Here is a 15,397-nt window from a genome sequence, read left to right as displayed (position 1 = left end):
TTTAAACCCTTCCCCTCTTCGTTGGAAGAACACGGGCAACCCAAGCTCATGACACTTTTCTTACAAAAAGGGGTAGTAACATTTCTGTTAGAGAAACTTTTTCGAGAATCGATCAAGTGCTATTGGAAAAAATACCGGAAATTGTTAATTTTCTCATTCTTTTCAAGAGAGGTGCTCTTGTCGTTCTTTTAGAGCGTACGAGAAGGCACCTGTCAGCTCCGATCCTTTACTCGACCCAGTGTCCCACGATTTTTTAACCCTCGATGCATGTTGGGAAATGCAAATAATTTGTGTTTTGTGACCGTCCAACCTCCTGTAAGTGTTCTGTGATCTATGCCAATATGCGAGCGGAATCATGGCGAAGTGCATAGCGATTTGGCTGCAATATGGGTACTTACGTTCAGCTAAAGCAGGAGGACTACTCTGAAGAGGATAGCGATGTAGGGATGATGTCCACTGTAATTTCGTCGACAAAGGCTTCCTCGCTATCGGTCGAGGAAGTTTTGAAACAATTTCGGAGTGATCCGGTACATGGTTTGAACAACGATGAGGTTGAGAGAAGAAGAAAGCTCCACGGGCTGAATGAATTCGATGCGGTTGAGGATACCCCGCTTTGGAGGAAGTACATAGACCAGGTTTGAAGTTTGCTCTACATGTTAGACAGATGATTTACTAATCATGTCGCCACTACAGAAATATTTACCACTAAAACCTTGAAATGAAGCAGCGAATGAAGTGAAATTTACAAACTACCGGGATGAATTCCAAGAGACTTACTTTGTTTATGGTTTAAACTTAGCATTTCTGTAAGTGTGGTTTTTCAAATCGAAACTGTTGAAAAGAAGTCGTAGAATTTGTAATTCAATGTGGTGTGAATTTTCGTGGTGACATTAAATTATGTAAGCTGAACATGAATTTTAACCTGTCGGAAGTTAGTTTTATTTTACAAAAGTTTTCTGTTATTTAAATTGGGAGGTTTCAGCGTTAATTCACATACGATTAACTAGATATACACGTATTTGCTCCCATATACTGGTACTGTTTGAATCTAGTATAATAAATTCACTTGAAAACATTCGCGTTTGTTTGGTCAGGTTTATGCAACTGGGCTTTCTCTTGGTAATATTCATGATTATGAATGACAATTCTAATTATGTAGACAAAATTAATGACACAAGAACAAATCCACGCTAGAATATTATTTTTGCATGACAATTGTACCGTTTTGGCTATTGATAGCTTGTTGACGATTTGCACTTACAAGTTTGTTTGCATGCTTATTTTCAAAAAGCTTAGTTGAAACTTTTCACAAGCACGGTTTCCAATACATTCACCTATTTTCTTGCTATTAACCGAAAGCACACCATAGAAACTGTGGGAATTAAAGTTTGCACTTCATCTGGAAAAAAATGTATTGTCCAAAATGTTCAATTTTGTATCATTCTTAAAACGATTGCATTCTGTTCTATGAAAAAAAATCTAAAGAAACAAATAATATTATTTTTATTTCTACGGTTATATCATGAAATGAATTTTAACCGAGTCTATCTATAGTTTCCAATGTCAATTTAAACATGATTTTAAAAATGCCAAATTTGCTGTGATGAAGCCATGGTTACTGTGGAAATCTTTCAAACCTGATTGTTAAAATTTTTTTCCTAACTGTAGCTTTATAAAATGTCTCTTCTTAGTACTTAACAATGACTCTCCATTCATCAAATTTTTATTATTGATATAAATGGCTCCTTAAGACTTCAGTTATACACTGTGTTCATCTTTGAAATTGAAAAAAAAGCCCACAGTCCAATTATTATGTTAATTAACATGTCAGAGTTGGTAAGAATCAGCTGTAACTCTGTTTATTTATTTATTTGGTATTTCCTTTTTTGAATGATATACAAACTGGTCATGTGTGGAAAATAATGGTTTTTAATTAAGTAAACTCCCAAGTGCTCTGTAGTATATTGTTGGGCTTTGGCAAAAGATAAAAGCATTGAAGGCCTTTGAATTTGGAAGTCTCTCTAAAAAGTTGATCTCTTGGTGCTAGTACTGTTGAAACCTTCTTGTCAATTATTTCTTTCATATAGAATAACATTAGCTTACTAATTTTGAGGTGTGTTTTTTTTATAAACTGGTGCAAAAAATGTGGAGGTGTCAGCTATTTTTTTAGCCTTGATGAAACTCAACATTTTAGTGCTAGTGTTAGTTTGATACAGATAGAGAAAGAATTTAATTTCTTTATGCAATGAGAATTGTAACATGACTTAAGATCCTATTTTTTTGAGAATTAATTTGCTATGGTGAAGAATGACATTTTCTTTTTCTGTTACCATCAATCTATAAATAAACACGGTCAAATTTTTTCTTTTAGTTCAAAGAGCCCATGATAGTATTACTTCTAGCATCAGGGCTGGTTAGTGTAATCATGGGACAATATGATGATGCCGTCAGTATTACAGTGGTAAGGAAGATTTATTAACAATATTATTTAGTTCTTATTAACCGAGTGGTAGGTCTGTATGGGAGAATCTTGACCGAGGTCGCCAGTACAGACCGAACACAGTGTGGTCTGTACCAGCGACTAAGGTCAAGATTCTCCCATACAGACCAACCTGGCTCAGTTAATAAGATGTTTATTATATGGCTGTGTCTTATATGCCAATTTTTTATATTCTTTGTACCTTTTTTTTCTAGACCAGTCTAGATGCTGGTCTAGATGGGAAAATCTAGACCGCTTTCAATATTGATTTTAGCCAATCAAATTCATGAATTCGGTAGTTCCCAGTCCTTGTGAGACACAGCCATATAATAGCTAGGCATATTACAGTGGGGAATCCAGACCTTGAGCTAGGGGGGGGAGCCCATTTTTTTGTGTGTTTATACACCTGCTGGCTTTTCTTCCTTCTGTGTTTATTTTTTACCCAAAGTAAAGGGGACCTTGGGTCACTCAGAGCCCTCCCCTAGATCCACCACAGTACTGTTATAGCAGTATTTCATAGAAGCAAACCCCTGCCTGGATAAAAAATATTCTCCATTTAAAGAGGTGTTGTTGGTTGGAAGGTTGAAACCCTGTGCATTAAGCACACCCCATGTTCACCACACAGCTTAATTGCAATAGGCAGATTCAGGTTCATGTCTAAATTGTTATTTTGAGGACAACGCCACCAATATGAAGTGCTCCGGTCACTCAAAACATTTTTTAGGCAAAATGCTTGATGTACTTGTATCACTGTCAGTGATGTTTTCATGAGATTACAATGATCATCTGGAATCTCATTTTAACAGGGAATACTTCTTATCCCCACAAAGTCCTCAGAAAATATTAATTGATTTTGTTTATTGCAATGGAACTGAAAATTATTTAGAGATGTTATGTGCTCAACCATCAAGTGAATGATCACAAATTTTTTATATATCTAATTTATTTAATATGCACCAAACTTTTCTTATTTCTCAGGCTATCATTATTGTTGTTACAGTAGCTTTTGTCCAGGTATGTACAAAAAACTTTTATATCAATTTGAGAATTAGACAGTGTAGCTGACCGTTTTGTGTGCTCAGAAACAATGAGGTGTGGCTTAGAGAGGGTGAAAGATAATTATCTTTTTCACTCAGAGCTTCAGCATTCATTTATTTGTGCGACAAAACGGTAAAGTGCACAGAAGTACCTGGTACATATCAAGCTATTTGGGAACTGCAGTGACAATTAGTAGTCAGTGCACTATACTTAAATCAAGAGGTCTGTGTTTAAACCCCGGCCGGGGGGATTTTTGTTGTGTTTTTGGGAAAAGTAATTGACTCTGACAGTGTGTATCTCCCGGAGGAGTATGAGTGGATATCAGTGGTTCATGCTATTTTACTACATCGTAGTTTATCAATAATGCTTGAGTTTGTGGTACACCCAGAGGTTAGTGTACAGAACTCTGTATCAAAAGTCTGAGCTTGATTGGGTCACTGTGTTGCATTTTATGGATTGATTTAGCACATTATTTAACTTTTACAGTGTCCCTCCCTCCCCTAGAGGACAAATTAGTGCTCAGCTAGCATTTAACTGTAAGGGAAACCTTGGGAAATGTTTTGGAGGGGTGGGAGAGAGGTAGGAGAAGAGAGAAACGTTGAAAGAAATGGCATCCTAACAAAAGGGGAGTAGCATTGCTCATTGTTGCTTCATGCAGTTGAAAGCATGTGAAGTCATGGTAATCTGTGCCATTGCTCATAGTAGCTTCATGAAGCTGAAACCTTGGAAAATGTTACGGGGGGGGGGGGGGATGGGTGGGAGGAGGAGGAATAGAGAGAAACTATGAAGGGAGTGGCATCCCAACAATAGAGGAGCTGTATTACTCAAAATTGCTTCACGTAGCTGAAACCATGTGAAGTCATGTCTAGCTGTGCCATATTTCTTGTAAGCTGGCCCCACCTTTTAACTTTGTTTTGTCTTCACCGAGTTTTCCTTCCTCCTGTCAAATCATATCAGTCATGTTGAGCTATTCAGGTGGCTGTGTGCTTTGAATGAATTTGATTAAAAGTATTATTTAATAATTGAAGTTAACAGGATTACCCTATTGTTTCAGGAATATAGGTCTGACAAGTCAGTGGAAGCCATAAAAAAACTTGTTCCTCCAGGGTGTCACTGGTAAAAAATATTCATTTTTCTTTGATCTCAAATGCTGACAGACACAGCTGTAGAAGATATTATACTGAACCTGTAAATAATGTGAAGGGATGTGAAAATTGTCTGCGAGAGATCATGGGGTTTTATTTGTCTTGTGGAAAAGAGAGCTCCTAATTTTTTTCCCATCTAACATAACACTTCATAGCCTACATGCAATTGGGTTAAGCTCTGTGTTGGTTAGAAACCTTTTCTATCCTAAAATGTTTTCCACAGTAGCTAAAATGCAATGAGCAATGCCTAGAGAGATCATTCTAAATTTGCATTTTGTTTTTTTTGTAACAAGGAAAATTATCATACATCATCTCTTTGGTATACATTAATTCTTTAAAACTTCTATTCCAATAGTATATTCTTTATTCTTTTTAACACAGCATCAGGGAAGGAAAAGTAGCAGACTTTCTAGCTCGAAGTCTGGTCCCAGGGGACCTAGTTACCATATCAGTAGGAGATAGGGTTCCAGCAGATTTAAGGCTAATAGAGGTATGTTGAATGTGTCATCAAGAGGCAATAATTGGGCTTCTTACCTTCTGCTTTCAGCCATATATACAGTTCATTAATTAACTGGCACGAGTGACAAAGGCAGAAATTCTCATTACAGTTACATCAAGTACACAAATCCAATGCCAAATTCTCTAAAAACATCATAAGAATTATAAGGCACCCAGTAAGGAAAATTATTAGACATTTTAGCAGTTCAAGGGTTAAGGGAAACTAATTTAACCCTTGAGCTCCCAGAAGTGATTTAAAACATGGAACTTCTCCCAATAATATCCTTCTATTATCTTGCAAACAGGTAGTGAGAATACTCAAACTTATCAGGTTGAAGTTGTCATCTTGATTGAACACCAAATTCTCCTAACCAATTTACAAGGAAATGTGTAGCAGCCAGAAAGGAGAATTAATAGTCAGACCTTTGGAGTTAAAGGGTTAATTTAATGCTTTTGAGAAAGACATTTTTGCCATTTTACCAGGAGAGTAAAAGTACCAATTTTTAAGTTTTACACCAAAAGGAGTCATTTTTCTCATTTGCCATAGCCACAAACACCATACTTTAACTCATCATTGCTGCATTATCACATTTAGGACAACATGTGTTACCTGTAAATTATTTTTTAAAAAACAGTATTGATCGTTACATTTATTTGACTGATCAAGGTGGTAAAAGAATCTATTCAAATGATTTTCAATGTTTAAAGAAACATGATGCGATTAATGATGTGAGTTTTTGTTCTTTGATTTTCAGGCTGTAGATTTAAAAATAGATGAATCAAGTTTTACTGGCGAAACTGAACCAGCATGTAAAACATCTGAGGAAGTTCCTCCTTCCAAATCCAGTGGAGGTATCTCTGAAAGAAGAAATATTGCTTTTATGGGTACTCTAGTTCGCTGTGGACGTGGCAAGGTGTGTATGTAGTTGTAGTTGTAGTTGATCATTGCCAGCTCTATTTTCTTCAGACTGCAAAATAATGTAAACTCAGAAATCAATCTGGAAATATATAGTTCTTTGGCCAATCAAAAATGCCTTGCATCAAGAGTTAACCATTCTGTGTCTTGGATTACTTTGATATTTAGTCATCATTCTTTTTGCTCAGGGCATTGTCACTGGGACTGGAGAAAATTCAGAGTTTGGTGAAGTGTTTAAAATGATGAAAGCAGAGGAGGTTAGTAAGAAAAATGGTATTGAAAAGAGTTTATAAAATATTGGTAAGTTCATATTCATTGTATTGCATCTTTTTTTTATATCGCAGAGTAAGGGTGCTTGGTATACATGATAATAAAAGAAATTACAGTTGGTGTTTCAATTTAATTTTCTTCTTTTCAGCCTCCAAAGACCCCTCTACAGAAAAGCATGGATATCTTAGGGAAACAATTATCTTTTTACTCACTTTGTATCATAGGTGAGTATTTTCCTCTGAGTTCTATATTTATTTAATATGGTTGCGATAAAAGTAGATTAAAATTTTTATCTTTGGTAAGGCAATTTTACTTTTGTGCACTAACAAAATCTGTTTTTGTCTTGTGTTTAAAGCTCTTATTATTCTTTTGGGATGGTTGCAACAAAGAGCCATTTTAGAGATGTTTACTATTGGTGTTAGGTTAGTAAAGATTGGCGTAAAAGTTTATTTTTGAAATATTTCTCTTTCCATTCAAGATTGGCAAAGTTTTTTTACATTTCATAAGATGGATATTCATCCCCTTTATACTTTGTACATTGTGTATGTTTTCTTGGTGAATCAATATAAGTAACCTGGAGTTATTGCTTCTGATTGAAAATAAACTTTGAGGTTGTACTCAGGGTCTCTGATGGACATGAATCACCTAAATGAACAAACCTGGGATTGGCTCTTTTGAACCCCTTGAGGAAGCTTTAAAAAAAAAAAAACCCCTTTATCCATCTCCTTCCCTTGTGGTACATCCTTTGTCATTTTCTCATCACATCACTGCTGTCTACCATTTTCTTCCCAAGTTTATTTCTTGCACTTCTTGTTCAAAAAGGAAATGTCTAATTGAAATTCAACTAGAAATTGATGATAAAGAGGTACTTTGCTCTCTTGATGACACAAATAATTATAAATCCTCATTTTAAAATAAAACAAACTGGCCCCAGTTGTTTGAAGGTCAGGTAATGCTATCCACTGGATATCCAGTGGATAACACTGTCACTCTGTTTTTTGCCATCACTTATCCACTGTTTAGTGATTTTTCTGTCGGCTATTGTTATTGGCCCTTCATACAACTGGGCTCTGATAGTGATCATGATAATTCATAATAACATAATATTATTGTAATTTTTCCCTTTTCAACAGCTTGGCTGTAGCTGCCATTCCAGAAGGTCTCCCCATTGTAGTTACGGTTACTCTGGCTCTGGGTGTGATGCGCATGGCCAGAAGGAATGCCATTGTAAAGAAACTCCCTATTGTAGAGACTCTAGGATGCGCAAGTGTTATTTGTTCTGACAAGACTGGTACACTGACCAAGAATGAGATGACAGTAACACAGATATTTACTGCTGATGGTCACTATGCAGAGGTTAGCTTGGTTTTGTTAAGGGGCATTTACACTAGACAAATGCATTTTAGAGAAAAAAGTGTTGGCCCTCTACATCCGATAAGGAAATTTGTAAAATATTACTCCTTTGAAATAAAAACTTATATATTTTGGATTTATCTTATGCTTAGAAGAGTCCCTGTTCTGAAATAGGCATGTTGAATACGTTCTATTTTTTATTGCACAGTTTAAGTGGTATAATTTTGGAGAAGGATGATTAATTAATAAAAATTTAACCCCTTTCAATGAAATTATATTCTCATCAGGTATTCACAAACTCATCTTTACAACTACTTCTCATTTGGTGTATTCCTTACATGTGGTTGGTTAGACATCATTTCACTGTATCAGTATTGCAGAACAGTTGTGCATTTAAATTTCCTTTAATCTAAATTTTTCCTTAGCTTTCATTTTGCATTTGTTTTGTTGTGAATGTAACTGCAATGATCTTTCCCACTGTGAGATCCCTCTATACTTCTGTGACTTTATGGTGAGACAATTCCTCAATACTGACCTTTTTCCCAGAGAGGGAGATTTTTGGGGGATTTTTTTTCCTAAATTATAATTTGGCTTCTTCTCAGGTGTCTGGAGTAGGATACAATGGGTGTGGTCATGTAAGCATTTCTGGCCATAATCTGACACCAAACACCAACTTGTCTGTCACAAGAGTTGTTGAGGTAAGACCTGCCTAGTCACTGTGACCTGTTCCAGGCTCGTGGTCAGAAGAGATGAGTGAAAAGTGGGTGTGCAAATAAAAGTGTTCCCAAAATAAGTTGGAGTGAAAAACGAAAACTTTTACTTTGCACTAAAGGTACTTGAGGCAGACAACTCCTATTTTAAAAGTACACACTCGCGAGATTTCCAGGGGTGCCACTTTAGTTCTAGTCTTGGTGTTCATAGTTCTGAATTTGTTTGTTTCTTTCCTAGGTTGGTTATCTTTGTAACAATGCTCAAATTCAAGATGGATCCCTTTTTGGCCAACCAACAGAGGGAGCCCTCATAGCAGTTGGAGAAAAGGTATTACTGGCCATTTTATCTGTATTAGAGCTTCACATGTTGCAGTATTTGCCACACAAAATGGTGTTGTCCGATATTGAGATAAACACGAAGCTTTTCCAGTATGTGATCAAACTCGATAATCTGCACATCTTTTTTTCTGAATAGCTTGGTATTGATGACCCAAGAGGAATGAACTCACGCACTGCCGAAATTCCTTTTAACTCAGAGAAAAAGTGGATGGCCGTTAGATACAAGCAAAAGGTGAGAAGTCTTAGAGAAAGGGTCTGACGACAAGTTGTCAAATTATCTTGACATAACCTACTGACCAAGCTTTTAAACAAAGAAATAACATAACAGGTTGATAATATCCAAAAACCTCTACCCAATAATTCCATATCCCATGCAGGATAATTCAGAAATGTATTACGTGAAGGGAGCACCTGAGAGAGTGTTGCAGCAGTGCAGATCATGCCACAGGCAAGGTTCTCTTGTTCCTCTGACAGCAAGAGATCTGGAGATGTTTAATGACGCCGTGTCTGCTATGTCATCTAGAGGATTGAGAGGTATTCATCTCGTTTCCATGTTTTTTTTTATTTTAATCTTGTTCTCTCGTACGTACTGAATGTCGCCGAGAAGAATTCCCCACTGTGTTCCCAGCTCTACAGAGATCCAGCTTCAGATTGGCTCAGAGAGCTACTTTACAGTTTGTGCACATTGGAAGTTTCAGCTCAAATTTTTCAACTTCATAATTTGTAATCTGTGTTCATTTTCTCTATCTTTAACCATAATTGTTCCTTCTTGGTTCATCGTTGCTTCTTTACCCTCTGCACCCTAACATCAGTATGTATATTCTCCATACTGTTCTCTATACATTTCCTAAGACGCTTACAAGGAGAATCTGTTTAACAATCAAGAGCCTTTTTAGTTTGTGATCGTTTCCTTTATTCTCGAGACCTAAATGTTTGATTGGGTGGTGATATCGTAAGGAGAAATTAGATTCAAGTCACTCTTAGAGGTCACATTCGAAGTCCTCCTCGTTCCTACTTGGTTAAGAGCTGTTTTCAACTGAGTGTTGAAAGTGATCCTGGGTTGGTTTGGTTTTGCTTTCCTTCGCTCTGTGATTGATCTAGAAAACTCGCGGCACCATCTCATCCAATCGAATGCAAAATTGAAACACTCACCTTGGTCACCTGCGTTTCCCACGCGTCAGCAGTTTTCAAGTGCGTATCGAAAATGATCGTGCGTTGCTCTGTGATTGGTCTATGAAACTCTCGCCACCGTCTAAACCAACCGAATGCAAATTTAAGACCTCTCAACTTGGTCACCCGCGTTTTAGGCACTCTGCCTGTTTTTTTTGCTTTGATTTCTCACAATTGGTCAATGATAACGGTAACCTTCTTTGTTCTAGTCGTTTATAATCCAAAATAATCTTCCTCCGTAATCATACTGTTACCGTACACTCATTTAATTCCTACCCCAATCGTCTCTAGACGTATCATTATGGAGCTATGCACAGAATATTAGACGGTGCTAAGAAAATTTACCGTTTTGGGGAAGAGAGTTGTTTACTTTCTCACTTACTATGTAACTTTCATTATATATGTGTCTACCAAACTGCCCTGACCATGCTCCAACTGTTCATTTTAACTTTGAAATTTTCCAGAATGAGACTAAAAGCAGCCTTAGTTTCGTTTGCTTGTTTGTTTATTTATTTATTTATTTATTTATTTATTTTCAGTCATAGCCCTTGCCATGGGAACTGATCTACAACAGTTGTCATTCCTGGGTATCATGGGTTTGTTGGACCCGCCCAGACCAGGAGTCCGTGAAGCTGTGCATACACTGTTAGAGAGTGGAGTACATGTCAAAATGCTGACAGGAGATGCGCGGGAAACTGCACTCACCATAGGTAACTGTAAATACAGTATTCTTTAGTAGAGTGTCTTCATATGGTTATGTGATTGGTAAAGAAAGTTCCCGCCACATCGTCAACCAATCAAATTTAAAAAAAATAAACTCAGTTGAAGCTTGTCACTTGCGTTTTCCCGCGCTTTGCGCCTTGTGCTTCTTTGAGTTCTCATTTGCTCCTTGTTATGTTTTCCTTTGCGTTGATTGGTTAATTTATTTACTACTAGGGCTTTGGATTTGTTTGTACGATTCTCAATTGAAATTCGATCAAATTAAAAATACGTTTCAATACTTTCTTTGAGGTAGCTGATGCTATGAACAGGTAGCCTCAGTACCGTTAGCTCTTCACGAACGTTTCCCGCGGGAAATAATTAAGCCTTGAGCAACGCGAGCCGGCGAGAGGTCTGGAAAGGGGTCCAACACTGTAGTGCCAGACCCCCACTAAAACTTTCTCCGCCTCGTCTCAAATCCTTCAGCGGAGAAATGCCCGTCTTGCAGCGCTAATAATGATGGCATGCTCCAAGGCTAATAACAGGCGAGGTTGACTGACGTGTGACTTCTCTTTGCGATTCTTATATAATATGTTGCGAACAGGTTATTTGAATAGAAAAGCTCATCAACTATAGGCTGTACTCTTGTTATTACACCAAATTCTCCTGGCTAATTCAGAAGGAAGTTTGAGGCAGTTAGAGGGGAGAATTACTCATTTGATCTTGGGAATGAAAGGGTTCAATTGTTTTTCTTCCAGCGGAATTATTAGGAATTCATGTCAAAGGAAGGTTGACGCTTTCGGGAGAAGAACTAGAAACAATGGATAGCTTACAACTAGGAGGCGCCATAGAGCAGGTAAAGTTAGGTGGTTATACATGTCCTGCTCTTTGGTTTTAATGGTCTTGATCATGTTTTTGATTTTGGTTTGTTGATCCCTCTCAACAGGTATCCGTATTTTATAGAGTCAGTCCCAGACATAAAGTTGCCATTGTTAAGGTAAATTAAAGAACGATTTGTAGACTCTTTATCCCTTCATTCAGCGTTTCTGTACATCACCGGAATTTTCTGCGTGTGACATCAGGCGTAAGAGCAATTTTCAATTGAGTGTTGAAAGTACTGCGTGTCTTTTCATTGGTTTTACTCCGCTACGTTTTGTGATTGGCTCAGAAAACTCACGCCACTTTCTCAACCAAGCAGATGCAAACTTAAAATCGAGTGACAGTTGACATTTATTCACATGGAGTTCCCTTTGGCTCCTTGAGCTGTGCGACTCTTTTTAGTTGATGAGCGCCTAATTCCAGTTTACTCTTTTGCGTAACTAATTACCCACATTCCCCCGTAGGCTCTACAGCAGCGTAATCACGTGGTGGCTATGACTGGTGACGGCGTAAATGACGCAGTAGCTCTGCGCCGGGCTGATATCGGAGTAGCTATGGGCCGAGCGGGGACTGATGTGAGTAAGGAAGCGTCAGATATGGTGTTGGTGAATGATGACTTCTCTACCATCCTGGCCACTATTGAGGAAGGCAAAGGAATATTTTATAACATACGCAACTTTGTCCGCTTCCAGCTAAGCACGTAAGTACGAGTTATATCTCGAATGCGTTCTGGCCGAAAAGAATTTCGTTAAATGACCTTGGAAACAGAGTTGCATACCTGATTGAAGATGCCTCGGCTTGAAAAAGAGGTTGAAGAACACTCTAGTCCATCTGCATTGAATTAATCACAATGTCATAATTTGTTTTTCCATGTAGGAGTATCGCTGCTATATCGTTGATCACAATATCGACGTTTCTAAAGTTACCCAATCCTCTGAATGCCATGCAGATTTTATGGATTAACATCATTATGGATGGACCACCAGCCCAGAGGTGAGAATCAGTATTTCTTCGTTGTTGTACTCTGACTAAATTTGTTGTTGTACTCTGACTAAATTGTTCTCACTCAGCCCGTGAGAACAATTTATAATATATCTCAATGTGCGGGTTCAAGTTCATTCAAACCGGGTTTCTGACGGTCTTCCACCGCCTATAAGACATCTTACCACAGACTGTTGAGCCTGCGAGCAGGTTCTCTTGCACGGCTGCCTTAGTATCACACAATAGGCAGCCGCTTATGGAAAAAGTCATCGAAACTGTCAGTGGAGAGGAAGTTACCACGCTAAAATTTTCCGCTCGACTTCTTCCTGCTAACGAGGTCTTATTCCGTTCTTTGTAGTCTTGGCGTGGAGCCAGTTGATCGGGACGTCATGAATAAACCCCCACGGAATGTCAAGAACCCAATGATTACCAAGACCCTGATATCCAACGTTCTTCTCTCTGCGAGCCTGATAGTGACTGGTACATTGTGGGTCTTTTGGAGAGAGGTAAGGTCTCAATCCTTGAGCTCCCATTACTGATTACATTGGAGCATCCCCTCGCAATTTCAATAAGTTTCTCGGCAAATCTTGATAAAACACCAAATTCTTTTGAATAGTTTGCAAGGAAATGTAAATTAGCTTCAAGGGAAAATAAGTAATCAGGTCTTGGAAGTTAAAGGATACGGTGCTGTCACCCGCGCTACGTGATGTGTTTTGTCCGTTAGGCGCACTGTGTACTTGCACTTGTTAATTTAAGTCGTCACTAATGGAAAAAGCTCTAAAACTCTCATAAACCTTTTACGAGGAAAAATCAATGTATTTTTTCCTGAAATTCAACTACAGTGTGAATGCAAAACTTACGACTGAACCTTTCCAGAGTGGGATTTTTGTAACTTGGAGAGGCAATAAGCAGGCCCTGACTAAGATCTTTCAAATGCAATCAGACTACGCTTCTAACAAGTCTTTGGTCTATCGGTGGCCTAACTAAAACCTCTAGTTTAATTTGGGAGAAAAAGTGGCCGTTTTAGTACGGTTTTGATACCTCCTTTCTATGGTTGAGAGACCCTAACCTATTGTCTTCCACTAGAGAGAGAGCGGGTTGTTTCTCGTATGTGTTGAACACTTGCTCTGGTGCAAATTGTTTTCCATCTTATCTGTTGTAGATGAGAGATAACGTCATCACTCCGCGTGACACCACCATGACATTCACGTGCTTTGTGTTCTTTGACATGTTCAACGCACTTAGCTGTCGTTCTCAGGTTTGTACGTCATTTTTTTTTTCTGTACTTGCCAGTCATTTACAGGTTCACACTCAAATTCAACGTGAAAGCTTAACCTGTAAAAGCTTGGCTGACAGCATATGAGGGTTACCGGAGTCGACTCCATATTCTAAATATTGGGAATCTCCTGGGTCTAATCCCATCCTCCATATGTCTGACACCTCTGTCCGGAAGTGAATCGGGAACATCGACCACCAGTGGACCGTTACTGAATTGTGTCCCTGTTCCTTGTGGAGGGTCCGTCAGGTTTTCGCAGTCAGGTGCACAACTTTTGAAATGCGCGTGCGCGGGAGTTTTAGGGGGATCAAGTATCGCAGGAGATGGCTCAAGTAATTGCCAGTTCTTGTGGGTGATTTTTTTTTTTTTTTTCTTGCAAGTTTTGGCTGGTTTATAGTGTCATCCTAACACTGATCTGACCACTTTCTACCATTGAATGACAGGTGAAGTCTATCTTTCAAATTGGTTTCTTCACCAACCGTATGTTCCTGTACGCTGTTGGCGGGTCTCTCATGGGACAGATGTTAGTTATTTACTTTCCCCCTCTTCAAGCAGTGTTTCTCACCGAAGCTCTACATTGTACGGATATTTTGTTGCTACTTTGTGTAGCCTCTTCTGTTTTTCTCGTGGACGAGATTAGGAAAATGGTGTTAAGAACGCTTGCAAGACGCAAAGAGCCTCCGAAGGACTTCCAGTTTTTTGTTTGACAAGTGGAGAGTTATCTCAAGTACTGGAGTAAAACGCTGGTGTTAATTGGACGGGTTAAACAATTTAAAGTTCAAACTAATTCGTAGCAGATGAAGAGAAGCGTCGATTTCTGTTTCAGTCGAATCTACTTTAATTATGTGAGCCCGTGGTGGTACGTTTTTGATCAGTGGGGTTGCGCAGCAACATAGGCTTCCCAATCAATCTTCTGACGAATGGTTGTCGATCAAGCAATGAGAAATAGTAACCTTAGTTAATGACTGCAAATGTCAATGGCTATGGTAAACCATTGGAAACCTTCCATGGAGTAATTGAAATTTTGTGTACACTTCTGGTATCCGTTTACCATTTCTTGTCTCACTTTAGACCTCGACTCAACAATAGTCTCCCACTGGTTTCTATGCCTTTCTCAAAATAGTTCTATGCAGATGAGAAATCATTTTCAGATGGAGAAATGAAAATCCCTCAAGGTAGATCACGTGGTCAAGTTTGTCCAAGGCTCCTTAGCTGTTATTGTAAATGAAGTATCTGTAATCAGGTCTCGCGAGATGTTGTGGATTATATTACGTGCGGTGATCCAATAATAAAATGAAATTGTAAATAGACAGAAGGGTGGAAAATTACTTACACGATTTTATTTCTTTATTTCGCGCGTTGTCTCGCGTTAAGGACGTGTATCAACCCGTTCGTTTAAGTTCAGAAATCTCCCGGAGAGCCCGAAGTATTATTTTTAAATTAAGATATAGCAAAAATGAAGTTTTTGGGTGCAAGGACCTTACTCCCTTATCGATAAAAGTGCAGCGGTGGAAGAGTAGAGAGGTTTATATTACTTAATAGCGGCGATTATGCTGTTTGATTAAAACATGGATTTTCTTTGGAGGTCGTGTTCTTTCAGTGAGGAAGGGTGGGACTACGATTTGCTACTGAGCACCTGAGCAA

General features: G+C 38.3%; 1 protein-coding gene across 1 annotated transcript; it reads left to right on the top strand.

The window, feature by feature from the left end:
• Positions 1–292: 292 nt before the first annotated feature.
• On the top strand, positions 293–15,337 carry LOC111336256 (calcium-transporting ATPase type 2C member 1-like). The gene is made up of 22 exons (XM_022942309.2): positions 293–635; positions 2,372–2,461; positions 3,458–3,493; positions 4,572–4,633; positions 5,044–5,152; positions 5,916–6,074; positions 6,265–6,333; positions 6,495–6,570; positions 6,702–6,768; positions 7,480–7,702; positions 8,302–8,397; positions 8,648–8,737; positions 8,885–8,980; positions 9,126–9,282; positions 10,458–10,628; positions 11,376–11,473; positions 11,564–11,614; positions 11,961–12,196; positions 12,373–12,489; positions 12,836–12,983; positions 13,640–13,735; positions 14,197–15,337. Exons 1-22 carry the CDS (start codon positions 387–389, stop codon positions 14,458–14,460), a joined length of 2,760 nt encoding a protein of 919 aa, XP_022798044.2. The 5' UTR covers positions 293–386; the 3' UTR covers positions 14,461–15,337.
• Positions 15,338–15,397: the final 60 nt, after the last annotated feature.

Source organism: Stylophora pistillata, chromosome 3, assembly GCF_964205215.1.
Source record: "Stylophora pistillata chromosome 3, jaStyPist1.2, whole genome shotgun sequence".
NCBI lineage: Eukaryota > Metazoa > Cnidaria > Anthozoa > Scleractinia > Pocilloporidae > Stylophora > Stylophora pistillata.
This window is presented reverse-complemented; position numbering and strand designations above follow the sequence as displayed.

Excerpts from the sequence above, each read along its gene's own strand:
- LOC111336256 (XM_022942309.2), top strand. The coding sequence starts at position 387 with ATGGGTACTTACGTTCAGCTAAAGCAGGAGGACTACTCTGAAGAGGAT. Across the intron at positions 6,334-6,494 it reads AAATGATGAAAGCAGAGGAG|CCTCCAAAGACCCCTCTACA; the intron begins GTTAGTAAGAAA and ends TCTTCTTTTCAG. Across the intron at positions 8,981-9,125 it reads CCGTTAGATACAAGCAAAAG|GATAATTCAGAAATGTATTA; the intron begins GTGAGAAGTCTT and ends TATCCCATGCAG.